The 23,476-nt window shown below is 56.7% G+C and overlaps 10 protein-coding genes across 10 annotated transcripts; 6 read left to right on the top strand and 4 right to left on the bottom strand.

Annotated features, from left to right (window-relative positions):
* Positions 1–12: 12 nt before the first annotated feature.
* Positions 13–2,836, bottom strand: SDRG_00513 (hypothetical protein). Its single transcript, XM_008605993.1, has 13 exons — positions 2,739–2,836; positions 2,465–2,694; positions 2,266–2,424; positions 2,117–2,219; positions 1,905–2,068; positions 1,803–1,861; positions 1,603–1,753; positions 1,087–1,179; positions 959–1,042; positions 782–915; positions 584–735; positions 420–537; positions 13–373 (listed from the first exon to the last, which is right to left on the bottom strand). Exons 1-13 carry the CDS (start codon positions 2,818–2,820, stop codon positions 28–30), a joined length of 1,875 nt encoding a protein of 624 aa, XP_008604215.1. The 5' UTR covers positions 2,821–2,836; the 3' UTR covers positions 13–27.
* Positions 2,837–2,877: 41 nt separating this feature from the next.
* Positions 2,878–6,706, top strand: SDRG_00512 (hypothetical protein). Its single transcript, XM_008605992.1, has 10 exons — positions 2,878–3,265; positions 3,310–3,518; positions 3,561–3,741; positions 3,786–4,125; positions 4,168–4,339; positions 4,389–4,444; positions 4,492–5,523; positions 5,563–5,732; positions 5,775–5,930; positions 5,977–6,706. The coding sequence occupies exons 1-10, from the start codon at positions 2,910–2,912 to the stop codon at positions 6,596–6,598; spliced, it is 3,294 nt and encodes a 1,097-aa protein (XP_008604214.1). The 5' UTR covers positions 2,878–2,909; the 3' UTR covers positions 6,599–6,706.
* A 426-nt stretch (positions 6,707–7,132) lies between these two features.
* Positions 7,133–8,293, top strand: SDRG_00511 (hypothetical protein). The gene has a single exon (XM_008605991.1). It carries the CDS (start codon positions 7,207–7,209, stop codon positions 8,200–8,202), a length of 996 nt encoding a protein of 331 aa, XP_008604213.1. The 5' UTR covers positions 7,133–7,206; the 3' UTR covers positions 8,203–8,293.
* A 194-nt stretch (positions 8,294–8,487) lies between these two features.
* On the top strand, positions 8,488–9,101 carry SDRG_00510 (hypothetical protein). The gene has a single exon (XM_008605990.1). The coding sequence runs from the start codon at positions 8,513–8,515 to the stop codon at positions 9,080–9,082; it is 570 nt and encodes a 189-aa protein (XP_008604212.1). The 5' UTR covers positions 8,488–8,512; the 3' UTR covers positions 9,083–9,101.
* Positions 9,102–9,132: 31 nt separating this feature from the next.
* SDRG_00509 (hypothetical protein) lies at positions 9,133–10,016 on the bottom strand (the record flags this gene model as incomplete). Its single annotated transcript, XM_008605989.1, has 2 exons — positions 9,133–9,768; positions 9,822–10,016. 2 exons carry the CDS (start codon positions 10,014–10,016, stop codon positions 9,133–9,135), a joined length of 831 nt encoding a protein of 276 aa, XP_008604211.1.
* A 174-nt stretch (positions 10,017–10,190) lies between these two features.
* On the bottom strand, positions 10,191–11,649 carry SDRG_00508 (hypothetical protein; the record flags this gene model as incomplete). Its single annotated transcript, XM_008605988.1, has 8 exons — positions 10,191–10,313; positions 10,359–10,509; positions 10,554–10,674; positions 10,719–10,854; positions 10,904–11,026; positions 11,075–11,150; positions 11,198–11,430; positions 11,479–11,649. The coding sequence occupies 8 exons, from the start codon at positions 11,647–11,649 to the stop codon at positions 10,191–10,193; spliced, it is 1,134 nt and encodes a 377-aa protein (XP_008604210.1).
* A 1,183-nt stretch (positions 11,650–12,832) lies between these two features.
* On the top strand, positions 12,833–14,789 carry SDRG_00507 (hypothetical protein). Its single transcript, XM_008605987.1, has 4 exons — positions 12,833–14,199; positions 14,255–14,326; positions 14,375–14,448; positions 14,497–14,789. Exons 1-4 carry the CDS (start codon positions 12,849–12,851, stop codon positions 14,608–14,610), a joined length of 1,611 nt encoding a protein of 536 aa, XP_008604209.1. The 5' UTR covers positions 12,833–12,848; the 3' UTR covers positions 14,611–14,789.
* A 46-nt stretch (positions 14,790–14,835) lies between these two features.
* SDRG_00506 (hypothetical protein) lies at positions 14,836–17,465 on the top strand (the record flags this gene model as incomplete). Its single annotated transcript, XM_008605986.1, has 10 exons — positions 14,836–15,151; positions 15,198–15,679; positions 15,726–15,836; positions 15,884–15,997; positions 16,039–16,191; positions 16,238–16,300; positions 16,349–16,482; positions 16,528–16,924; positions 16,973–17,188; positions 17,235–17,465. The coding sequence occupies 10 exons, from the start codon at positions 14,836–14,838 to the stop codon at positions 17,463–17,465; spliced, it is 2,217 nt and encodes a 738-aa protein (XP_008604208.1).
* A 98-nt stretch (positions 17,466–17,563) lies between these two features.
* Positions 17,564–21,279, top strand: SDRG_00505 (hypothetical protein; the record flags this gene model as incomplete). Its single annotated transcript, XM_008605985.1, has 14 exons — positions 17,564–17,650; positions 17,696–17,761; positions 17,807–17,928; positions 17,971–18,178; positions 18,225–18,274; positions 18,318–19,133; positions 19,175–19,321; positions 20,348–20,459; positions 20,508–20,570; positions 20,617–20,706; positions 20,748–20,840; positions 20,886–20,957; positions 21,006–21,086; positions 21,137–21,279. The coding sequence occupies 14 exons, from the start codon at positions 17,564–17,566 to the stop codon at positions 21,218–21,220; spliced, it is 2,091 nt and encodes a 696-aa protein (XP_008604207.1). The 3' UTR covers positions 21,221–21,279.
* Positions 21,280–21,338: 59 nt separating this feature from the next.
* Positions 21,339–22,709, bottom strand: SDRG_00504 (hypothetical protein; the record flags this gene model as incomplete). The annotated part of the gene is made up of 2 exons (XM_008605984.1): positions 21,339–21,485; positions 21,954–22,709. 2 exons carry the CDS (start codon positions 22,707–22,709, stop codon positions 21,339–21,341), a joined length of 903 nt encoding a protein of 300 aa, XP_008604206.1.
* Between the last annotated feature and the right edge of the window lie 767 nt (positions 22,710–23,476).

Below are 23,476 nucleotides of genomic sequence, written 5' to 3'. Positions count from 1 at the left end.
GTGGTTTAGATTCTTCATAGTGTAGTCTCATGGACCTACGCGGTGGAGCGTCGCCTGGAAGCGTCGGAGGGACTCTTTGGCTGCGTTCAGCGAGTCAGCGTTCGAGGCGGGTCGTCCAACACCGCGCTGGGCAGTCGCCAGAGTTCGTCGCAACTCCAAAGTCCACGCGTCGACGCGGTCCTCGCCAAGATCAACCGGCGGCGTGTAGAGCTGCTGAAGCTTGCGCCGTGCGCCCGAGAGCGCCGCATCCGCACCAGCTTCTTGTGCCACCTGGGTTTGCTCCAGCTGGCCCAGCAGCATCGACAAGGTTTCTTCTTGGTGCGACAAGTGTTGCGTCGCGGGGTCCTTTGCTGCCATGGCCGCAATCGCCGCCCTACGCCGCTTTAATGCCTCGTTTTCAGTGATTTTAGCGATAGTACCGTGCCGTGTCAATTTGGCGCTGCAGCTGTCGGCTCATCTCTCCCTTTACGTTCGCTAGTGCGTCCGTGGATCGCGCTGGTGGCTTGACGTCTGTTGGTTCGTCCTCTTGGTTGCTTACTACGCACAAGGTCTTGGTGACATGCTCTTGGTTTCCGTCAAGCACCTTGGTGCTTGTATGACTCGACACGGATCTGCGCTTTGGCCGCCACGTCCTTCAAGGAAAGCACTTGGGCCTCCAACTCTGATTTCTCGCGGGTCAAGGTCTCAGTCTGCGCCTCGGCCACGACCGCACGCTCGTGCAGTGTCGCACTGTCCCTACTCGACGATGACGCGCGGTGAACGAATGTCAAGAGTCGGGAACCGTCGAAGGTGCGAGAGCATCGCTAGGTGGCAAGCAAGCTCACTGCGCGTCGAATGAAGCTCTTGCCGCAGGTCCGTATTGAGCTTCTCTGCTTCGAGACGGAGCAACTTGGCTGTCGTCAGCTCGACTTCCCACTACAAGTCATCTCAAATGCACACGTGCACCAAGTTACTTTACGTGTTTGGCCTGGGCATCGTATTGCGCCTTGTGGAGGCGCAGCAACTCCTGTGACGCGCGCACCTCGGCTTCCAAGACCTTGGTCTATCAAGGAGCAGTGGGCTACGAAGGAGTCCACGATGTCGCACCATAGCGTGAACATGACTTTCATGTAGCTTGTGTGTCTCGAACGCGTTGGACGGTGCATCTGCGAGAATGTCGTCAAGAAGGCGCAAGGTCTCCTGCTGAAGCTGTTCCAAGGCAGAAACTAGCGGCTCGGAACGCCGGTCTTGCGATCTGGTAGCCGTTGCGGCCGCCAGAATGTCACGTAGGCGGCCTAACTGGTGTTGCATGTGCGCATATTTGGTCGCGAGTTGCAGTTCATCAGGGCCGTTGTCCTTCTCCGAAGTTGTTTGGCTGCTACCGTCTACCGTACTTGCAATAGGGTCGCACTGGCTGCTACTGTCGTCCGGTTGGACAGCGACTGTGTCGACGTGGGCGGAACTGTGTGCTATTGGCGTAGTGTTGGCAGTAGCGTCCTTCGTGGCAACAACAGCCATGCTACTGCAGTCAACCATCGCCACCAGTGGCACATTGCTGGTCAAAACGGGTTCTGGTGCGCAATCGTTTGGCGTCGAGTCCATCTTGAAGCTAACAGTCGGCACTGTGATGCCTTGCGACAAGCGGAGTTCGGGTGATGCGTCGCCCTCGTGCTGCAAGGCGGCGTAGACGACGTAGATGCGCGCTTTTGCGTGGAGCTTGAGTACTGTCCGATTCAGAGGCTTCGACGACCGAAGACGCAAACACACTTTGGCTCTACATAAACGCGTCGATTAGCGCGCGCCAGACAAGAGCACGACTGTACTTGAAGCTTCCGAGGTCGCACTCGATGGACTCGACGGCGCCGTACTTGTTCAGACAGCGCTACGCCTCGGGGATGAGCTGTCGCACAAAACCCAAGAGATACGAGCAAGTGGTCTTCCGATGCGATCGCGTCCTCTGGCCACTGCAGCTTGAGCAGAAAGAGAAGCTCTTTGGCTGTGGGCATGGATGCTTGGCAGTCGTACGGCCAGCTCGCTGCACCTGCAATGAGCGCGTTCGAGAGCACAATGCGCGCCTTGACTGCGTCGCCTAGGCGTACATACGTGATAGCAACCGTGGTCCAGTGCGTCGTCGTACGTTGGTTGAGCGACACGGGGTCCTCGGAAGGCCGGACGACGTGCAGGCCCACGAGACGACTCAAGTGCTTCACTGGCTTGCGCACATCGAGACATGACGCTACCTGTGCACAGAGTGCTCAAAGAATGCAGGCACTCAGAGGCCATTACATGTGCGAGGTGGCCAAGCAGGACGCGGAGCACTTGGCGGCTTGTGGAGCGGACCTTTGGCAAGGCCGTGGCAATGGCTTCGATCGTACTAGTACGTCCACGCTCCAGGAGCTCTTGGGAGACGGTGTACGATAGCAAAGGTTCGTATGTGTGCAGAATCTAGCACAACGTTGAGTGGAATCCTACTCATAAGAGCAACCTGGACGATCACGGTCGTGAGCACGGCAGAAGAGAAGGCGGACAGGCGCTCCGAGATGGGCGCGCTCGTGTTCGACGCGTGGTGCTGGACGAGCTCCAAGAGCTCCGATGCATCGGTGCTCCGGCCTTGCTCGCGGTACAACGTCTCATTGATGGTACAATGCGTGTCGACGTATGTGATGAGCTCGATGAGCAGCCAGCTGACACGAACTGGGATTTTGGGCAAGGGCTCTAGCATTACGTAGACGCGTGGCCGAGTGGCGGTTTGTGCGCACCGTGGATTTGCCGCAGCGACGGCCGCGTCGGCGACAAGAGCACCGACGTCTGCCGCAGCACCTTGCGCCACGTCGACGCCATGCCAAAGATACGCACCTAGTCCGTTTCGACCGCCAGCAATAACGGATAAAGTATAGTGCTCGTTCAAGTGCGACGACGAAGAGTCACGAATGTCGATGGCAACAGTGGACCGCCGGCCGTCGCGGACGATGCAGCGGAGCTTCCGGAGCGAGCGGCAGCGGACAACGGAGCGGTCGAGCTTGCATTGTTGCAGAAATGGCCACTGGGATTTTTTCCACGGTATTCCCAAGGGCTTTAGCCTCCGGACGCGCGTGCGCATCAAGCTCGAAAACTCGAGCGTCGGACAAGCGTGGGATCTCTTCCAGACAATGACGTCGCTTGTTGCGTGCGGGCTCTACATCGTACAGAGCTACAACGGCGAGGTCCGGTTGTCAGCGCTCGACATGACGTTCATCACTGTGTTTGCTGCCGACTACCTCATGCGCTTCTACTGTGCCGAGAACCGGTAGGGACCTCGTCGTTTCCATCAGATCTTAGCTCGGCACGTAGCATCCTCTTCCCGTTCACGTTCAATGCCATCATCGACGTGCTTGCAATCATTCCGTCGCTCTACGACTTTACGACGACCGCCAGCACGCCGTCGTCAGCGCCACGCACCCACGCGCAGCCGACGTTCGCGTTTTTCCGGTTTGTGCGCGTGCTGCGCGTCATGAAAGCGATCCAGTTGTCCCGGACGAGCTCCCACCACCGAATCTCTGGTACGACATTGACGGGGCCCGCTCTTTAGCGTTGCTGTGTAGCGGTGCAGAAGCAGCTCGCGGGCTTGGGTCTCCTCGTGACGAGCATCCTCTTTATTTCAGCGTGTTTGTTTCAAACCGTCGAAAACTACGCGCGAGACATCAACGACGAGCAGCTCTCGCTCGGCGACGCGTTCTACTTTATCCTTGTCACCATTTCGACCGTCGGCTACGGCGACATTGCGTACGCTGCTTGAATACGTCAACCCCACGACGATGGTGTCGTAGGCCGCACACGACGTACGGCAAACTCGTGGCGTGCAGCGTCATTGTGTGCTCGCTGATCCTGGTGCCCCAAGAGGTCAACAACCTCGTCTCGCTGCTCGCGATGCAGTCGCCGTTCCGGAAGACGTATATTCCAGAGCTCAACAACCCGCACGTGCTCGTTCTCGGACACACGGCCAATGCGACTGTTCTCACCGAGTTTTTCACCGAGTTTTACCATCCCGACCGCATCGTGAGCAGCGCAACGGGCGAAGCGTCTGTCAACCGCATTCCATGCGTCGTCATGGCGCCACACGAGCCAAGCGAAGCCGTTCGCGCCATTCTCATCCACCCGCTTTTTATGGTACGGCTTTGCCCACGTTCGTCAGGCAACACATGTTACTAGGGCAAGGTGTTTTACGTCAAAGGCTCCATCTTGAGTGAAGAGGACCTTCATCGCGTCGCGGTGGACAAGGCGCAGGCGGCCTTCATCTTGACCGACAAAAACTCTCACGATCCCGTCTCCGAGGACGCCAACGCGGTGCTTCGGTCTCTCGTGCTCGAAAACTGCAGCCCTGGTACGTCGTCGACCTTCGAGTGCATGAAATGGCTATCGACTATGGGTAGCTTTGCAAACGTTTATTCAAATCATTAGCCCGTCCTACGCCGACTTTACCACCCACGTACGTGGCAGTTATGCCAAAGGACGGCGTCGAAGGAAGCCGTGTAGAACGAGTTGCACCACATTTTGTGCATCGACCAGCACAAACTCAGTCTCTTGGCCAAGAGTTGTCTCTGTCCTGGTCTCTCGACGCTGGTCTGCAACCTCTTTCGGTCCGCCATCTTGCCCGAGGGTCACTCGACGGTCGAGTGGCGGCGCGAATACCTCCTTGGCACGTCCCTCGAGATCTATACGACGGCCGTTCCCGAGTACCTCGTCAACCTCAGCTTCACCAAAGCTGCTGACGTTATTTACGACATCTTTGACGGCGAAGTGGTCCTTGTCGGCGTCCACGAGGACGTTTTGCCAGAGACATCGTCATTCCAGCCAGCGGTTGCAACGTATCTAAGTCCTGCACCGGCGTCGCTTCTACATGCGATCGCGGACCTCGGGTCGGAGCTGCTGAAAGAAGAGATTCTAAAACCACTGCGACCATCAGTGGTGACGCCGTCCGGAAAACAACCGTCCACATCGCCCATCCAAAACACCTATGTCAACCCTGGCAGCCACTACATTCTGACGCGTCACATGACGCTGTATGTGCTCTGCGAAAGCAAGAACGTCGCGGAGCTAGTGAGTCGCTGCGAATGCTACGAAGCGTGGGTTGCCAAAGGCCACTCGATCGACCGCAAGCTTCAAACGACCTCGACCAAGCACAAGACGCCCCACAAGACGCCGCACGAGCTTCTCCAGGCGAATGCGCGACTCGTTTCGACGCGGAAGCCCGTCCAGCGGTCTCTAGAGGACGTGTGCATTGGCCCGATTGGGTCTGAAAACCCGTTGGACGACAACATGCAGATCCGCAACCATATTCTCGTGGTCTCCGACTTGGTGCAGGTCCCGATCGAGACGTTCATCAAGCCACTGCGGCTTGCCCACTATACGGTTGGCTCCAAGTACTACCACCCGATCGTCTTCATGTCGACGTCGGAGCAAGGCATCGTGGACGCATTCCGCGTCGCACGGCACTACGAAGGCGTCTACTTACTCCACGCCGCCGACGACTCGAAGGAGTCGTTTTTTGAGGCTGGCATCACCAAGGTTGGATCGTCCAGGGAATTGAGACGTGACGCAAACTAGGCAAAATGCTGCGTTCTGCTCGCAGAGAAGGCCGGTCAGCGTGTCATGGACGGCGAAAGCCTTGACAGCCGCGTGATCTTTCGGTACCTCACGGTGCAAAAAATTGTCGAGAACTACGGTGCCATCATGCGCGCGGACTTCACCGTTCTTGTCGAAATGGTCGCCGCAAGGTAGGCTGGGATTGGTTTTTCTTCACGGACGAGACTCTCTAGCACGATGAAAGTGATGGACTCGACACTTGGGAAGCGACTGCGAGCGACGGCAAATGCGCCACGGCGGCCGTCCGTGGGTCCATACACCCTCATCAAAGACTCTGCCCACCGTCGACCGGCGTCGCTCATGGAGCGCTGCAGCAGCGTTGTGCTATCGTACTATGCAGGAGGCCTCGAATGGTGTCTGAGCAGCAGTGTGTAGACTGCAAGAGCACTCCAAGGTGCGCGCCGAGCGTCAACGCAACTTGCAGACGATCCGGCGCAAGCACAAGGGGCCTGCGTTTGGGTCCTCGCACCACGCGATACTGGCTTTCTACGCGGCCGGTTACGGTGTTTCGACCGACGTCTTTGACAGCTTGCTCTGCCAAAGCTTCTTCACACCCGAGCTCATCCGTTTCACGCAGGAGCTGCTCTGCATGGACCAGCGCTACGTCGGAGACGACGACGGGCACATCGTCGTTTCCAGCTCGCTCAACCAGATCTCCCTACCATCCACCTTTGCGGGCAAGACGTTTGGGGACCTCTTTGGCTATCTCCTGGCGTTCGAGAGCGTCGTCGCGATTGGTCTGTACCGTGACACGGACAGCGCGTCATCGCTGCCGTACGTGTACACAGTGCCCAAACGAGACGTGATCTTGCGAAAGGATGACTTGGTCTTTGTCTTGGCTCAGCCACACACGCAGATCGCACTCGAGAGCGCGAGCATTGTGGCGGACCACGACCAAGTCACAAGCCGCATTACCGAGGTCCAATACACGAAATCGTCCATCTCGGCCACGCTCAACAAGATCAAGGACGACAAGTTCCGGAAGGAACATACGTAAGAGTACACAAGGGTGAGGAAATCTCCAGTATCCACCAATGTTCCCTATGTCCAAATCAATGACGTGGCAGCACATGCAGTCTGCTGCTACAGCGTGACGCCACGTCACTGCGTCCCAAATTGCGAGGCGTCGGTGCTGAGCTGCACTAGAAATTTACTCCTGTGGAGGCGACTGGTGCTATTAGAAGACACGAGATATCGCGCGACACGAAGAAGTCGTCGCGATATTCGATGCAACAGGGCTCAGTGCTGGCACCCAGATCATAAAGACACGCTCGTGCTTATTGTTTCAGTTGGACATGCACTTTATCACGCAAGAGTAACCACACTACCATAACTGGTGAGCGACGGCGGAAAGCTTGAGTCTGTTGGCAACGAGGTATCATGTCGATGCAACGGAAGGTCGTTTGTGGAAGGTTTCTCGGTTTAAACCCAGGAGTTCGTTTGCTCATTTGTTCTGTGCTTGATACGTTCTTGAAAAAGTTCAATGCCACCAATGTCGAAGAGGAAAATTTATCTGGAAAATATCGAAGCCGCGGCCGTTCGAAAAAACAGATCCTCGCCGATCCCACTCGGCATCGGCCATTGCATTCCGCGTTTTGCCAAGGGATGGTGACCAAGACGGACTTGAAGCGCCAGGGCGTCAACCTGGCGTTCGGCCAAGGCATCTCGGTATGCCTCACGGCCACTGGCGTCTTCTCTCAGTACCTCTCGCGCAACAACGCAAGCGCGCCAACCTTCCAGACGCTCTTCCTCTACGTCGGTCTTGGTCTTGTCTTTGCCTCGTACTTTTATGCGCAGCGCCGACCGTCTGTGCACTTGCCGTGGTGGTACTGGTGGCTCCTTGGCTTCGTGGACGTCGAAGCCAACTACTTTTGCGTCCTCGCGTTCCGCGGTGTCGTTAATTTTGCCGTCCTCGGGCTCATTCTGCACATGACAGTGCCGTTCGTGACGCTCCTGAGCTACTTTGTGCTCCGGAAGCGGTACCACGCGCTGCACATGGTCGGGTGTGCGTTTGCGCTCGCCGGGTGCGTCGTCATCTTTGCCCACAACAACGAGAGTGCCGAGTACCCGGACCAGGGCAAAGGCAACGCGTGGTCGCTCGCGGCTGCATTTCTCTACGGCGTCTCCAACCTCATGAGTGAATATGCCGTCAAGCGCGGTGGCCTCGACGCTAACGTCGAGTGTCTGGGGAAGCTTGGCGCGACGGCCGCCGTCATTTCAGCGATTCAAGTGGCCATCTTCGAGCGAGACACGGTCGCGGCCGTCGACTGGTCGGGCGTCAACATTGGGTATACGGCTGGCTACGTCCTCGCCATGTTTATCTTTTACGTTGTCGTCAACATCTTCCTCCGCGTGACCGAGTCGCTCATGTTCAACCTCTCGCTGCTCACTGCCGACATTTACAACGCCGCGATGAACTACGTGTGCTTTGGCGACGCTGTCCCTGGCATCTACTGGCTGGCCCTCGCCCTCAACTACGTCGGCACGGCTGTCTACGCGCTGAAAGAGCCGACACAACTGCCACCAAAAGGCGAAACCACGGTGGAGTTTAACGAGCTGCGCACACCACCCAGTGAAAAACCGATTGCCGACTTGGTTTAAGACCACTCACGACCCTACAGCATGCACAATGACCGCCGCAAACGTCAATTTCTGTTAGATTGGTCAATGAGCAATCAACGTTTCTACTCCACCTACGTACTTGAGAGTCCCCATCACATGTGACTCTCATGAGATGGTAACCATAAGCTTGGCACATCCAAGTGAGGTACACGATAAGTACAATACACTGGCACTTGGTAATCGAGAGAAGCAAATCCAAGAAATGTTGAGCCAAAAAGTCCCAACAGTTGCGGTTCCATGCGTTTCGGATACGAGTAGTGTATCCGGATATTGAGATTGCACCGGGTGGATGAGCAGCAAGCGGTACCGGGACGAGGACTTTGGCCTGAAGCGGTCGTCTGGCGTCGACTACACGCAGGTACATGACCGCGAGATCGACGACACGCGCTTCGCGCGGCAGAAAGCGCTGCGCTCGGGTCAGCTAGAGCCGACGGTGATCGAGGCCAAGTCGGCGACCATGGACGCCTTCATGCGCATGGTGACGGGCCAGGAGGAAAAGCCATCAATGGCAGAGCGGCTCGCGGGACCATCGAACCGGCCGACGTGGGAAGAATTCAAGAAGGAAAATGGTGACAAGCTCGCGATTAGTGCCAAGCGTGAGGAGAAGGAGATGCTCGAGTACCGCAAAGCCCTCGACGCGGAGCGCGCCAAGGTGCTCAAGCGCCAAGCCAAGAAATCCAAGAAGCGAAAGTCCCGTCACAGCAGCAGCGACGACGACAGCAGCGACGACGACGAGAGGAAGAAGCACAAGAAGAAGCACAAAAAACACAAAAAGGACAAGAAAGACAGAAAGAAGCGCGACAAGAGCGCATCGCCGGTCCGTCTCTCGTCGTTTTTCAACCAAAGTGACGATGAATAAATCGCTCTCTTGTCGTTCAGGTCCTCTTGTGCAGTTATGGTACACAGCTGTTACCGGTAGATTTTCATTGTTGTCAAGAAGAGGTCGGTGACGCCAGCATCCGCACACGCAGCGGCAAGAATCGACATGTCATCGAGCTCAGTCAAAGGCGTTGGGAGGCGTCGCAAAGCATCTCTGCTTGTCTCGACCTGCTCACCGCGAACGACCATTTGCTTCCAGCGGAGGTGCTGAAGACGCCGGACGTACTCGGCAACGTACGGCTCATCGCCCTCGACGATGATGACGCCGGGCCACCCAATTTTCGAAAAGCCACCGAGATGGAGCTCCTTGGCCCAGTCAATGACGACGCGGCGCTTGCTACTCGCGATAATGTGGTGGAAGTAAATGGCGCGGCGACCAAGGCAAGGTTGCGCGATCGGGACGAGAGGCGGCAATGCTAGCACTGGCGCCTCGAGATGGGCTTCATCTTGAATCTCTTGGAGGATATCAGCGGCAGCCTGATAGAGCTGAAAGGCCACGACTTCGCCGACTTGGTCGGTTGCGATGGACGCCAATCGCTCAACAATCGAATGCTTCTCCCTTCGCGACAACGTCGGACAGCGCAACTCAAAAGTCATGGCCGACGATGGGTACGTCGCCGGATACTGCAGCTCGAGCTCGGGCGCCGCGTTCTCAATGAGGCAGGTCTGTACATTGCATAAGTACATACCTGGGACGACCAGCACATTTCTTATATTACCTGGAACCGAAGGGTGGCAACCAGCCGTGGCAGCGTTATGGCCTCTGTGCCAGACGCCGCCGCTGCAGACTCATAGATAGCATGAACGTACGCGTCAATGACGAGCTCATCGTCACCAGGGAACATGCTTCGAAGACATTCGAGCTCTTCGTATTGCTGGCGCAAGTGGTCCCGCTCCACGACAACCTCAGCCATGCCTTAATCAAATGGACGTCCAATCCGTGCTTCGTATCGTAATGATTTCTGCCAATTAAAATGCCGCTACTCCTCGGACAGCAGCATACACGTCGAGGGTGGCACATTCAGCTCGCCGTACCAGTATTTCGATGTCAACAAGGACATTTTCGCTGCGTGAGTTGGTCGATGCGTTTACGCGTCAAACTGGAAGAGCGACGGAGCGCCAATCGCTGCCGTATCAAGCTCGGAGACCTTGTCGTAGAGGCCAAACATGCCTCCCGTGTGCACAAACAAGATGCTTTTGCCCGCAAATTTCTACGTGTCGTTGAGAGGCGCCCCAAAAGATGCAAAGGGACGAACCTCGGGTTGCGACTGGAGATCCTTGACGAGCAAGTAGAGGGCCTTGCCCGAATACACCGGGTCCAAGAGCACACCTGTGTCGCGAGCGACGCGCGAAATGTACGCGAGCTCGTCCTGCGTGCTGAGCGCATACCCGACACCCATTGCGTTCCTAGTCGAGTGTCTCGTCACATGCAAATAGCGTCCAAAGCGTACGTCATTTGGAGAAAGTCGCGCGAACCGAACGAGCCCGAGGCCAGACCCATGTGCGGCAGAATCTTGGTGTCGATGTAATCGTAAAAGTACGTCGGCGAGTCGCACACAATGTACGAATGCACTAGGCCCACCGTGCAGAAGAATAAGACAGAGCAAGCGTCGTACCAGGGGGCTTGGTGTGGAACTGCAGCGCGCTCGACGGGTGATGCTTGGCGTAGAGGAACGCGCCAGCACCAATACCGGCTGCGGACCCACCGCTCCCGCAGGCAAACGCCACGTCCGTCACGCCAAGTTTCAAGTGCTGCCGTGAATCAACGTTAGACAAGGCTATGCCATGAAGACGGATGTACCTGGATTTGGTGCTCCATCTCTTCAATACTTTCGATGTAGCCCCACGTCCCAACACCGTTGCTGCCACCGACAGGGATCCCGTACGGCTTGCGGCCCTGCGCGCGGAGGCGCTCGCAGGTTTTCTAATGCACACCAAGGTGAGTCGCGGCGAGAACGTGTAGAACGTGTACCTCGATGAAGTAATCACCACCACCGTGCTTCGCGTAGTCACTCCGCGACACCATGAGAAGCTCGGCACCCACAAGACTACACGATAGCAATGAGTGACTAAAGACGATGATCCGACGTCGCACCGGTCAATGAGCAGGTTACCGACGAGACCGGGGTCCGCCGTTGGGTCATCCGCGCGCAAGATGATCGTAGCGTCCAAGCCAAGCATGCGCGCAGCGACAGCAGTCGCGCGACAGTGGTTGCTTTGGATTCCGCCGCATGTGACGACACAGTCTGCGCCTTGTGCGAGCGCCTCCGCCAGCAAAAATTCAAGCTTTCGCGCCTTGTTGCCGGAGATCTCAAGGCCGCTGTAGTCCTAATGAGAAGCAACAATGAGAACAAGGGCTGGCGTTGAGATGCGTACATCGCGCTTGATATACATGGTGACGTCGGCGGGCAGTCCCGGCGGCCGGAAGGGGTAGATAGGCGTCGGAAAGTTGCCGAGAACGACGCGCTCCTTGGGCGCGTTCGCTAGCTCCGTCGCCCACGTAGGCGCCGTGTACGGTTCGCGTTCAAGGAAGGTCTTGTGCGCCATGGCGAATGAGTTGTGACAAGACGGGCGCAGGAGCCGATGGCGCAGCCCAGAACCGATCCTCATTTGCGCATATCCGGATTCGGTATCCATTTGAGATCTTCTGGCACTGCGTTTGCAAGTGATTTTTTGCCGTGGACGAGCATGGCGGCCAACGTGGCACGGTGCCGCTAACGGTAGATTGAGGATAGACGTGGGTTTGCGTGTGCAAGAGTTATATATGGATGCATATTGCAATTGCGTATGGACAGTTGTACCCGTGCACGTGCCGTGTGGTTTCTATCCGGATGTTATCCGAGAGAAATCAGATAGGTACGCTCGAACTTAAGGGTGCGGCCGTTGGAGCGCACTTGAACGAGACTTGTCGGTGGCCAGTCATTTGCTAATGCGTCTTGGCAACTGTCTCGTCATTAGCATTTTGACAGAGTACCAGCGCAGTCGCCGCTCTCCATGTAGTTTTATGTCTTCCTGTCAATCAACGGTCCGAACTCCTTCTCTTCCAAATGAAGACTGCTTCGAACATTTGGCAGGAAAAGCAATGCGGGCGAGGATTCTCGTCTGGGAAGTAGGCACATAGCGTAGCATTCCGTGCGGCGTTATGCTGGATTCCCCACACTACATCGTACTGTAGTTTGTAGAAGAAAGGGAATGATGCTTATCCTGAGGGACTGATCAATGTTGATGGATAAATTTAAGACCACTTTGCCGTGGCCTGACCCTTTTAAGTAGTCACACATTTGCAGGCAAATCTGCCACAGAGAATCGAACTCCCCCATTTCGATTTGCTGCTATTGTCTGCATATAGCAAGCGGTACCAAATGATAGGAACCCGTCGCGGTCACATGCGCGCTCGGAGTCGATTGATACTAACATTTGAAATTGATAAGCTCAGGAGAACTTCTAATCCATAATACGAAAACTATGCCATACACATCGACTGATAAGGATTACTGGTTTTGCACAGGAATGTTATGGAGGAATGCAGGGTTGCCAATACCGCCCAAATGAGCCCAAATGATACGGCTGTGAAGGAGCCACTCCCCCCGCCGGCCATGATTCATCGCAAAACCAAAAGCAAGATTCTGGCAAAGTGGGAAAATGCAGTTGCTGGAGAGCTTGAGTGGTGTGTCAAGTTGTCTCTCGATTGACTGAATGAACGGCGACGACGTTGAATTGTCTGAAACCGCTTGTGAGAACATACGATGGACCAGCCGATGCATGCCAGCATGGCCTTGGAGCTCATGTTGCTTGCGACCGTTGGTATCTCGTTGCGCCGCGACACAGCGGGCCACTCTCCGACGATCGCGAAGAGCACTCCCCCCGCCAATGCTGACGACGCGGTCGAGGATTTTCGCGAGTGCCAACGAGAGTTCGCAGCATTTGATGTGCGCCTCGCCAACGCCTCCAAGGCGACTGAGGCGCCACCGCCAGCGCAGGCCCCAGAGATTGTGCCCATCTTACTCACGGCGTCCGACTCTAAGGCGGCGCTCGACCCCAAAACACGACTGTCAACGTCCGAAAAAACAAACAAGTCGCGCCCTGTGACCGTCCAAGGAAGCGGTCGACGCGATGAGCGCGTGATGACACCGTCAAGCTCTGGGTCGCGTCTGCCGTCTCCGTCAAAAAAAGAAGCGGCGGCGGCGGCCGCTGCGGCAGCGGCGTTGGCCGAGGCAGCAGCAGCGCAAGCAGCAGCGGCCGCCGCTGCTGTGGCGAAAGAAGAAGAGGAAGAGGAGCTTGGGTACCTTCGATGCACGCTAAGCGACACGTACTCCGACTTGGAGGCGTGTTCACTTGACTGGTGCAACGAACTGTCGGAGATCTTGGCCGTGGGCCATGATCCGAGCAAGGTCGTCCGTGCTGTACGCACCCTACGCCTCACCAAACTTGGGATCGAGGCGATTGATGGTAACTTTGCCCGGCGACTCCAGTATCTGGAGCGCATCGACTTGAGCGACAACAACCTCTCTCTCCTCGAGCACCTGCCGGCGTCCATTCTCGAAGTCGACGCGTACAACAATGCGCTTTCGGACGTGCGTTTGGTCTGTCCACAGCTTGTACACCTGGGCTTGGGACTCAACGCTTTTGGCGTGTGTCCCGCCTTGCCAACCTCGTTGCTATCGCTGGACCTCTCCTTTAACAAGCTCGTCGCGCTCGACGTGCTCGTAAACGCGCTTCAAGACCTTCCGCATTTGCGCCACGTCTTTCTTGTCGGGAATCCCATCACTCTTTGTCGCGGGTACCGCCATGCGCTCCTTACGCAACTGCCGACGCTCGAGGTAGTGGATGATATTGCGATTCGGGACAAAGAGCGAGAGGCCACCAAGAACGTCGACTTGAGTGAGGAGCATTCGGTCGACCTCACGGCAGCCGTGACCGTGCTGGGTCTTCCAGAGCCAACCGACGCTGGCCCCAAGTTTGCTGTCACAGTCGAGATCGCATCGGGTTTGCTACACGAGACCCTTGCGGAAGTCGCAGTCAACGGCAACTGCCGCGGGTACGAGATGGCGCGGCGCTCTTTGGCTCCGTCCGTGGCACTGCGCGACTGCCTGAAGTGTACGCTCCGTTGCGTCTCCTGTGTGAGCAAAAGTGACATGATGTGCGAATGTAGTTCAAGGGCTCGTCGTGAAAGTTAGCGAAGTGCGACCAGGGCTGGGCAATGCAGCAGAAACCAAGACATCAAGTACGACACACCACAGTGTGTGCATCACATCATACTTTTCCATGCTAGTCCTGTGGCTTTCGATGATCGTCGACGTCGCGGCTTTCCTCAAGCCGGCATCGATTGAGCAGGCGCTGGGCGAGGTACGCAAGGGAAAACGTGAGCTTCGTCCGTGGCTTACGGCCGCGTAGATTAGCGTCGCCAAGGCTATCCAGATGAACGTTGTATCGCCCGACGTCGCTGGCGCCGGCGGTGACTATCAGCTGCATGTCAAGCTCACGCTCAATGAGCGCAAAACCAAATGATGCGGTGGTTTGTCCCAAAATTCACGTTTCACACCATGGTGCACGAGGGTTGAGTCAGCGTTTGACCAAGATGACGTTAACGTTTTTCACGTGAATAAACCACACCAACACGTTTTCCACAGGCTGGGCTTATTTGGCCGATTAAATATCTCCAGATGAAATACAAATTCAAAGAGTGAAAAATGTAATGAATATTAATACCTGTTGCTGGCTGGGCAATACACGATGGACCACCGACGGAAGCGAGAAGCCGACACGGACGAGCCGCCGCAGGTCGCGGGAAAACGGACCAAGCGGCAAGAGGCCAACGAGGAAAGTACCAAGGATGAAGAGGAAGGCGAGCCTATCGAGACCGACAAGCAGCTCCGGGCGCGGAACGCAGCGTTGCGGGAGGTCCTTGGCGAGAAGAACCGCCGGATCCAGTTTTTAGAGACCAAGTGCAGCGAGCTCTTCGTACACCGCCATATCGTCGACGCCCGCTCACGCTCAGTGCTGAGTCATTGGAGCTCCCTCTTGAGCACGCTGCACACGCTACTCCCAGGTACCAGTCCTTGCCTGGTGTTGCACTCATCGTCGACGTCTGGCAGATGCGTCGCACGACGCTCAGGCAGCGATCGAAGCGATTGGCACGATTGAAGTCAAGCTACCCGAAGATCTCTATTGCGAAATTGACGAGTGGTACCAGTCGGGCACTGAGCCATCGACCGCAGACGCGGCCGCAGACGCGGCCGCAGACGCGGCCGCAGACGCCGCTGTGAACTCTCATTTGCGCGGCGAGTGCGAATATATCAAGGGCTTCGTTAGTCGCCTCCTCGCGGAAACCGCGGCCGCAAGTGCCAAGGTCAACGAGGCGGAAGCTCTGGCACGGGCCATTGACGCCAAGACCAAGGCTGAGCGTCTGGCAGCGAGCATCAAGGAGCAACTTGCTGCGTACAAGCAGCAACTGCGTGAAGTCAAGTGCGACCTCGACCGTAAAGAATTGGAGCGTCACCAAGCCTGCCGTGAGATCGATCGCATGAAGAACGGGTCGCCGAAGGCCAGAGTCTCGCAGCCGCCGAGCGAGCTCAAGGTACTCGCCACTCCATTACATAGCGTGCAAACTGCAAAGTGCGTAGACGGACCCCGAAGCCGCGTCTGATAACCGTGCTACGGACACGGAGGCAACGCTCAAGAAACTTGGCAAGCTCGAGTCGGATCTTCGTCGCGCGATGGCGACGGAAGCGACGGTACGTGTCTTATTTATCATTTTTCCTGAAAAAGCTGCTTCGAATAGACCAAGAGTTCGATGTCCGCTCTCAAGACTCTCCACGACGAGCAGTTGACGCGCGCCATGAATGAACTTGCACACGTCAAGGACGAGTACATGCGCTTCAAGCTCAAGTGCAAGGTGCGTCCGGGCGGCTGTTCTTGGTCTCATGCAACCTACAGGACATGGACGCGCACATTCACGAAAAGTGGAAGAAGAAGCTCGTCAAGTACCAAGGCGACGCTCTCAGAACCAAGGCCAAACTGGACGACGCTATGCTGAAAAACGCGGAGCTCAAAGCCAAACTTGCAACATTTGCCTCGTACAAGGACCAGGTGTGTCGAGTCTGCGGCGCTCGAACTTGGTGTGACTCTGCACTAGATGGCCGAGTACAAGACACTTCTTTTGTCGTACGAGCGTCAAGTTGCGAGTCTTCACGCCCAGGTACGTACGTTGTGTGCCAAAACTTGCACCTCATCCAGTACCTTGCAGCTCCGAGGCTCGGAAAAGTACCGCCAATGTGTCGTTGAAGTCCAAGATGCGGCAACTTCCGCGACCGTTCGGCGCCTCGAAAGCCAGCTGGCTAATCTCCAGGCGTCCTATGATGCATTGCAAACCGACCTAACGTACGGCCGTACATCAAATGCTACGATACTGATCATGTACGCTAGATCGGGCGACGGGTTGGCCATGGTTTCTCGTGACCAGGCGACAAGAAAAGCTCTTGCCGAAACGGAGACCAAACTCGCTACTGCGGAGGTGGCGCGGGATGCCATCGCGCGCGAGCTCGAGCTGCGCAAGGACGTAAACCACGACGCCGAACTGAATGCCATCGTGCTCGAGGTTGACGCTGTGAACCGCGAGGCGGACGCAATGCGCGACCAGATGAAGAAGACGCTGCAAAAGCTCAACGAAAAGGAGACGGCTATTACCAAGCTACACCAAACCATTGCCAAGCTCGAGCAGGCAAACGCATTTAGCTTTGATGAGCTCGCTGGTGTCCGGCTCCAAGTTGCAGCGCTTCAGGGCCTCCAGAAGCAGCAAAAGACCCTTGAGCACGGGTTTGCGGTGTGCACGTTACACCGAGTGGAGTGATGCGACGACGTTTTCCGGTAGGACGTGATAAAAACCAAGGAAGACGAACTTCAGGGCCTCCACGCGCACGTGAATCGCGTGCTCGTCTTCAAGGACGACGCGGAGAAGGACAAGATGCGCGCACTCCGGGAGCTCGAGTTTACCAAGCACATGGCGGCGCAGCCCAAAGCTGAAAAGGTGACGCCATGCGAGAAGTGCGAGGCCAAGGCGAGTGCGCCGCTCGTCAAAGCGGCTGAGGTAGCAGTCAATTGGTTTAGCGTCGGAACGCCACACTGGAGACTAGGTCGACGCCGCACCGCTGAGCGAGCTGGAGCGCTTTGAGCTCGGGGATCTGCGCAAGAAGCTCAAGTGCTCCGTGTGCCAGGACGCGCTGAAAGACGTGATCATCTCCAAGTGCTCGCACATGTTTTGCAAGGACTGCATGGACGCCAACCTCAAGGCGCGCAACCGCAAGTGCCCGACGTGCAAAAAGATGTTTGGCCAAGACGACCTCAAGAGCGTCTGGTGGTCGTAGCCATTTATGTACGCATCGAACGGACTCTATAACGTCGAACTCTGTATTTTCGTTGCGTTGATTTATCCCACGAAAACGGCGAATCTTTCGAAGAACGGATGCCAGCCTTGCGCCGACACGACGTCGTGCACGAGCTCGTGCCAGGTCCCAACATCCTCGGGACATCGTCGTTCCACTGCAACGTGGTATCGACGTCGTCCGCCTCGCGCCATCAACAACGGTCAGAGTAGGTTCTGGATGGCGCCAACATTGGCGACCGACACGCGCTCGTCGAGTTGTCGCCGACAACGTCCGAGGTAGTCGTGGGTATATCGAGAGCGCACATTCCTACGCGCGTGTAGGCTGTCGTCTCGGGCATGGGCGTTGCCGCGGACGTCTTCGTCAACGGCCAGCGCATTGGCTCGCCGACCAAAGTCGTGCACGGCGACACGCTTGCATTTGGAACGCCCCATGACGCCTTCACGTGCGATCGGTTTCGATAAAGCAGTCCGCACGCCTTGTGTAGGTTTGACATCACGGTGACGTCGTCGGTGGCTGCGTCGACAGCATCGATGGGCGCGCCCACGTTTAGCAAGAGCACGCAAGGCAATCATTTCCACTCCCGCGTCCATCCGTCCTTCCGCAACCAAACGCTCATGGACGCCGCGTTGCGCAGCCTCGTCGAGCGCAAGCTCTTGGAACGCAAACGACTGGCAGCTGCAAGAGAGCACGAGGTAGGATGGACGACCCGCCAAACAACGATCACGAGATGCATTGGAGGTCAAGTTGCCGAGGACCCCGCATAGCGTGGCTCAACGACACCCACTACCGTAAGGGACTCGAGTGTTACGATCTAAAAGGTCCGTGACGTAGCCGCAACGACGTTGAAGACGAGGATGATGAGCTGCCCGAGACCTTGGAGAAGCCTGCAGCGGCACCCCGGGCTGCGGTCGTGTCGTCATACATAGCGAACAAGCCAGAAGACATTGCTGCGTGCGATGACGAAGACGACCTCCCTGAAATGGTGGACCGTGCAACGAGCCCTGGGGAGATGGCTCCACCCCCGCGAGCCACCCGCACGCCGTCCCAGCAAGCGGCAATCGATCAGCGCGTTCTCACTTACCGTCGACGCATCCTTGCGATCGGACTTCGAGCGTGGCGGGACGCCCTTCGTCGGCGCAAGCGCGTGCAAGAAGCGGCAAAGCGCCAGTACGCTGCCAAGAGACTGCAAGCTTGCTTTCGACGCTACCGCTGCCGCCGCCTACTCACGGACGCTTTGGAACTGCGCCGACGCCAGCGGTTTTGGAAACCGTCCATCTTGCGCCTCGGGTCCCTGTGGCGCAAGCCGCGACTACGAGCTGCGTTGCGTGCGTGGGCGGCGCATGTACATCGAGCGCTTCTCGATGCGCGTCAGCAGAGTATTGCGCGCCAGCACAAGAAGCAGCTTTTGCTGGTGCGCGCATGGAGATCTTGGACACAGCACACAATCCATTCGTTCCAGCGCCGGCAGTGGCTCCTCCGGTGCCTTCGACTATGCACTTTGGCGGCCGCTCGGCGAGCGGTTCAGACGTGGCGACAGCATCAGCTATTGCAAACGACGGCGCAGATGGAACAGAAGCTCCTTGATGAACAGGCGCGGGTCAAATCGCTTGTGCACGCCATTTCGGTGCAAACGCAGGCCGAGGCCAAGTGCGTGTCATTCGATATGCGTTATGAAACTGATCTCGTAGTGCATGGGCCGAGCAGGCCAAGGAGACAAACGACCTATTGCGCAAGGATTCCGAAGCCCAGGGCGAGCTCCAAGCACTTCGAGCTGCCCTCACCAAGGACGTCCATGCTGTCGGCAGCCAAACCGAAAACGCTGAAGTCGTGGTCTCGTGTGTCCAGACTGACGTATGTCCTTCGCCCCAATCGAAGGAAGCTCAAACCAACGAACCTGCACTAACAACCGAGCGGGAGACGCAGATCGACTGCGAGACGATCTCAGCACCGTTGCCTACAGCGCCGCTGACGACAATGATGACAACGACTGGCACGCAAACAGTTGTGACGTCATCTGCGAGAGTGCTCACAACAGCGGTGGGTGTCCAAGTGGGCCTACCGTCAAGTACAAATGCCGTGTTATCGGTCGAAAGCCAAACAGCAAGTTCCGAAACTTCGGCGCTCGATGAAGTGCAGACGCTGGTGCAGCGCGGGATCGACGCAGCAAATGCAGCGTAAATTGGGCTATCCCTTTTGGTTTGAACTCAACACCGAGATCTATCGTAGGCACGCTGCGGAGAAAATTGACCTCTGCTCGATCATCGAGAGGTTACAAATGGCAACGCAGGAGAAGGACGCTGTCAGCGCTGCTGCGTAGGCGCTCCCGACGCGACGTACAATACATCACCATCAAGCGTAGGCTGGCATCAGCCAAGGCGACGGCAGCTGCACGAGAGACTATGTTGTGCAACCGCATTGCAGCACTGGAATTGCGCCTTCCTAACGCCGCTGCATCCAAGTACGAAGCTCAACCAGACACTAATACTGACGAAATGCAGCACACTGGACGAGAAACGCGAAGCGATCGAGGAGGAAAAACAACGAGTTGTACTCAATGTGTCGCAGGCGCCAGTGCAACCCCACGCGACTATTACTGAACCCAAGGTGCATGATCCGGCACTCAGTGCGCTCCAGACCAAAGTCGACGCAGCCGATGCCAAAGCAACAGCCTTAACCTACCAACTCGCTGCGCTAACCACACGGGCTGTGGATGCCGAGGCGAAAGCAGTGTTCCTGTCGGCAGAACTGGCTGCAGCAGTGGCGCGCAGCGCAGACGTGGCAAAGTCTTCGCCCGAGGTTGTTCAAACTATCAAGTATCGAATGTCTTCTCTGGGTTTCATCTTCATGGCGAGGTTTCGTAGCGAGCGAGAAGTACACGCCAAGATGGTTGCGCATCTCGAAGCCCAGCTTGCGCATGCCGAAACCAAGATCAACGAGCTCAAGCGGGCTGCGGCAAACAGCGCGCAAACCCATGTACGCATAGAATGGAGCGACAAATTGATGTGCAACTGTTACGACTAGCGCCTCGCGTCCGAGCGTTTTGCCAGCAGCGTGGATGGCTTTTTGGAGCGCGTCCTGCACGACGTAATAGTCCTGAGTTCGGATCCATCGTCGCCCACTGTTTGAGTAGTATGATTCCCGGCTGATGCGGTGCTGCGCCGAGGTCGATGTGCTCCAGAGCCTCCAAGACACGCACGTAGCGCAGTTCCGCACCGCTTCCGTATGAGCCAAAATCCACATGAGGTGTTATGCGCTCCGTAGACTCTCGTGGGATACATGCAGGAGGAGCGACTGGCGCAATATGAGATGCTCTCATCACTCTACGACCACGTGCTCGCGACCAAAAAGGATTATGTTCGTCACGTTTGCAAATATCCCGCATTGCCGACGAATGTCTAGGTCATAACCCCAGCTTTGTGTCTTCTGGACATGTCCCCCAACGGCCAGTACCTACAGACTATGCTGCTCCAGGTGCGAATTGTCATTGAGGAGCTTTGTTTTTGACCCATGACCGAGCAGCGTTTTCAGCGGCTCCGCCAACTTCACGAGCACATGGCCGACCAAGCTGGTGACGACGAAAAGAAGCTCAAGTACGCCAAGGTACGGTGTGTGCTTCGTACCGGGCTTCCTCAAAAGGAAGCATTGGATAGCTTCTTGTGGCAGCGATGCATGCACGGCAGGTCGAGTTTGTAGAGACTTGCATCGGTTTATACGGCAACATTGCAACGTCCTGATGTGCCAATACTACATTTGTCGCTACTAATTCGTGTTCCTGTCAATGCGAGAATTCGTATGTAACGATTACATGTTGAGGTTAAGAGAACCACGCATCGCTGCACGCTTAGCATCGTCCTACCGACCTTGCTGAGGCACCGCGACGTATTCGGCTTCGACGCCTTGCACGCGTCTGCGCTGAAAGACCTTCGCCGTGAGGAATACGATGCCCACCGTCACTACGCCCGCTGCCACAATCGATGTCACCTTGGAGAAATGTGCCGCCTTCACGATGCTTAAGTGCTTCGCTTGCCCCTCCGCCCAACCGACTTCACCGACATCGTCATCGTGGTGATGGTGGTGTTGATGGTGGTGGTGGTGATGGTGGTGATGGTGGTGATGGTGGTGGTGGTGGTGGTGGCGACAATGATGGTGGCAGCGACCATGACGGGGACCGTGGCAAGTGGAGCCACCGTGGTACACATGCGTCGTCTCCGAGGCAATGTCCTCGTATGCTTCGTCCAGTTCGCCTTCGTTCGTGTCGTGAGAGTAATGACGGCGGTAGCGACCATGACAATGACGACCGTGGTGGGAGTACCACGTATCGATTTCATCGTCCATCCCGTCACCGTCATCTTCTGCATCATCACCGTCGTTGTACGGGCGACAATGACGGCACTTGCCAGCACAACGCGCAGTTTGATGGTCATGTCGACGGCCGTGGCGCTTGCAAGCGTGGTGTCCAAGATCAACCTCTTCATCATCTGCATCCTCGTCAAGGCTCATGTCGTCTGCATCGTCGTCGTCCGGCGTTGGGCGCTCGCCATGGGCACGGTGTTTGCGCCCGCAAAATCCCACGTCCTTGCAAATGGCCTTGGCGCACGTTTTGCCAGTCTCGAGCTCCTTGAGGATCGTGGGTACACTGCGCACAAACTTGTGACAGGCCTTGCGGTAGTGCGGGCAGTGAGGACAGAGCACCTGGACGCCGATCTTGACAGCCTTTTCGGGAAGCCCAGAAATGTGACGCGTTGCGTTGACGTACTTGACGCCGTAGTAGCAGTGGGTGCAGATGCTGCCGATACCCTTGGACATCTTTCGCGGCTTTTGGGGCTTCCGGCTCTTGCAGAGCGCGAGGCTACGGCACACATCGCCAACTCTGTGGCCCGCCGTCAGGTTTACGACGATCGAGGGCACTGCGTCCGTGATCGCCGCGCACGTCGTGTCGTTGCGCGCGTGCGAGAGCCATGAGCACGTCAAGTGCGTGCCCTTGGCGACTGTTCCGATCGTAATGTTTGGCAGCACATGCGTCTCTTTGATGTACCACACGCTCTTCCAGCAGAGGTGGCACTTGGCCCACTTGCAGTCGCGCTGCGCTGCTAGCTCGTCTTCCCAAGGCACATCGATCGTGCACGTGGGCTGCGCGAGTAACGCATGCTGGCTGCTGTCGCCACTCGAGACTGCGGCCGCTAGCGCGAGGCCAATAGCTGTCAGCACGTGCGTCAAGCCCATCGCGAAATGAACACTGGCGTCAAAGGCAATAAGATCCCGTTGATAAAATTGGCCAATCATGGGGCGCTGGTGAGTATCTTGCACCGGCCGTCGGACTGAGCAGGCGAGAACAATGCTATATATATATATGAACGTGTTCCGCGTTATCTTCATTATGACACTAAGACTTCGCATACGTAGCGCTACGCCTGAATGCGTGGGAGTTGGCTCAGCACTTGGTCGTTGGGAGTGAGCTGCGCACGGAGAGAACAATGCTATGGAAACAAAAACGATGGAAGTTGACTTCGCAGAACCAAGTTATTTCGCGCATAAGTGCCCCCGGAAAGGAGGGGTATGGTGCGTTCAGTAGGCCTGAGTGGAATCGCCGTCGAGCGAGGCTGGTAGTTGGAGACGTCTCATCCCTTCGAATCCAAAGCCTCGATTGACGCTGTGCACACCAACTCGTGCTATTCTGCTGGGTCTGGTCAGACCTTTCGTGTGTCTAGGCGCCAAGTCTACAAGAGCAACGTTGCTTTTCGAGACGGCTTCAACAAGGGTGAGACCAGTAGCCGTATGGCCACTATTTTAGCGAAAGGGAGTTTTTGAATGGTAAGATTGTAGGTGTTTATTTATGACGACGTAGTACACATGACTGTCCGGTCTGTCTCATCAAGAACTTCGTCGCAAACGATGTTTTTGGTGAACGGCCGTCGGCATTTCATTTTAGAGCCAAGATCCGGAAGTTTGCACATGCTTGGACCCGCGACATCGCACCGTAGAGCTGCCCG

The sequence above is a fragment of the Saprolegnia diclina genome (assembly GCF_000281045.1).
Source record: "Saprolegnia diclina VS20 unplaced genomic scaffold supercont1.1, whole genome shotgun sequence".
Classification (NCBI taxonomy): Eukaryota; Oomycota; class Saprolegniomycetes; order Saprolegniales; family Saprolegniaceae; genus Saprolegnia; species Saprolegnia diclina.
This window is presented reverse-complemented; position numbering and strand designations above follow the sequence as displayed.

Excerpts from the sequence above, each read along its gene's own strand:
- SDRG_00512 (XM_008605992.1), top strand. The coding sequence starts at position 2,910 with ATGTCGATGGCAACAGTGGACCGCCGGCCGTCGCGGACGATGCAGCGG. Across the intron at positions 5,524-5,562 it reads TTGAGGCTGGCATCACCAAG|GCAAAATGCTGCGTTCTGCT; the intron begins GTTGGATCGTCC and ends GACGCAAACTAG. Across the intron at positions 5,931-5,976 it reads TGCAGCAGCGTTGTGCTATC|ACTGCAAGAGCACTCCAAGG; the intron begins GTACTATGCAGG and ends AGCAGTGTGTAG.
- SDRG_00513 (XM_008605993.1), bottom strand. The coding sequence starts at position 2,820 with ATGGCGTCGACGTGGCGCAAGGTGCTGCGGCAGACGTCGGTGCTCTTG. Across the intron at positions 1,862-1,904 it reads CATCGGAAGACCACTTGCTC|CGCTGTCTGAACAAGTACGG; the intron begins GTATCTCTTGGG and ends CCCGAGGCGTAG. Across the intron at positions 538-583 it reads CGAGTCATACAAGCACCAAG|TAAGCAACCAAGAGGACGAA; the intron begins GTGCTTGACGGA and ends CCTTGTGCGTAG.
- SDRG_00507 (XM_008605987.1), top strand. The coding sequence starts at position 12,849 with ATGGACCAGCCGATGCATGCCAGCATGGCCTTGGAGCTCATGTTGCTT. Across the intron at positions 14,200-14,254 it reads ACTGCGCGACTGCCTGAAGT|TTCAAGGGCTCGTCGTGAAA; the intron begins GTACGCTCCGTT and ends GTGCGAATGTAG. Across the intron at positions 14,449-14,496 it reads TTGAGCAGGCGCTGGGCGAG|ATTAGCGTCGCCAAGGCTAT; the intron begins GTACGCAAGGGA and ends ACGGCCGCGTAG.
- SDRG_00511 (XM_008605991.1), top strand. The coding sequence starts at position 7,207 with ATGGTGACCAAGACGGACTTGAAGCGCCAGGGCGTCAACCTGGCGTTC.
- SDRG_00510 (XM_008605990.1), top strand. The coding sequence starts at position 8,513 with ATGAGCAGCAAGCGGTACCGGGACGAGGACTTTGGCCTGAAGCGGTCG.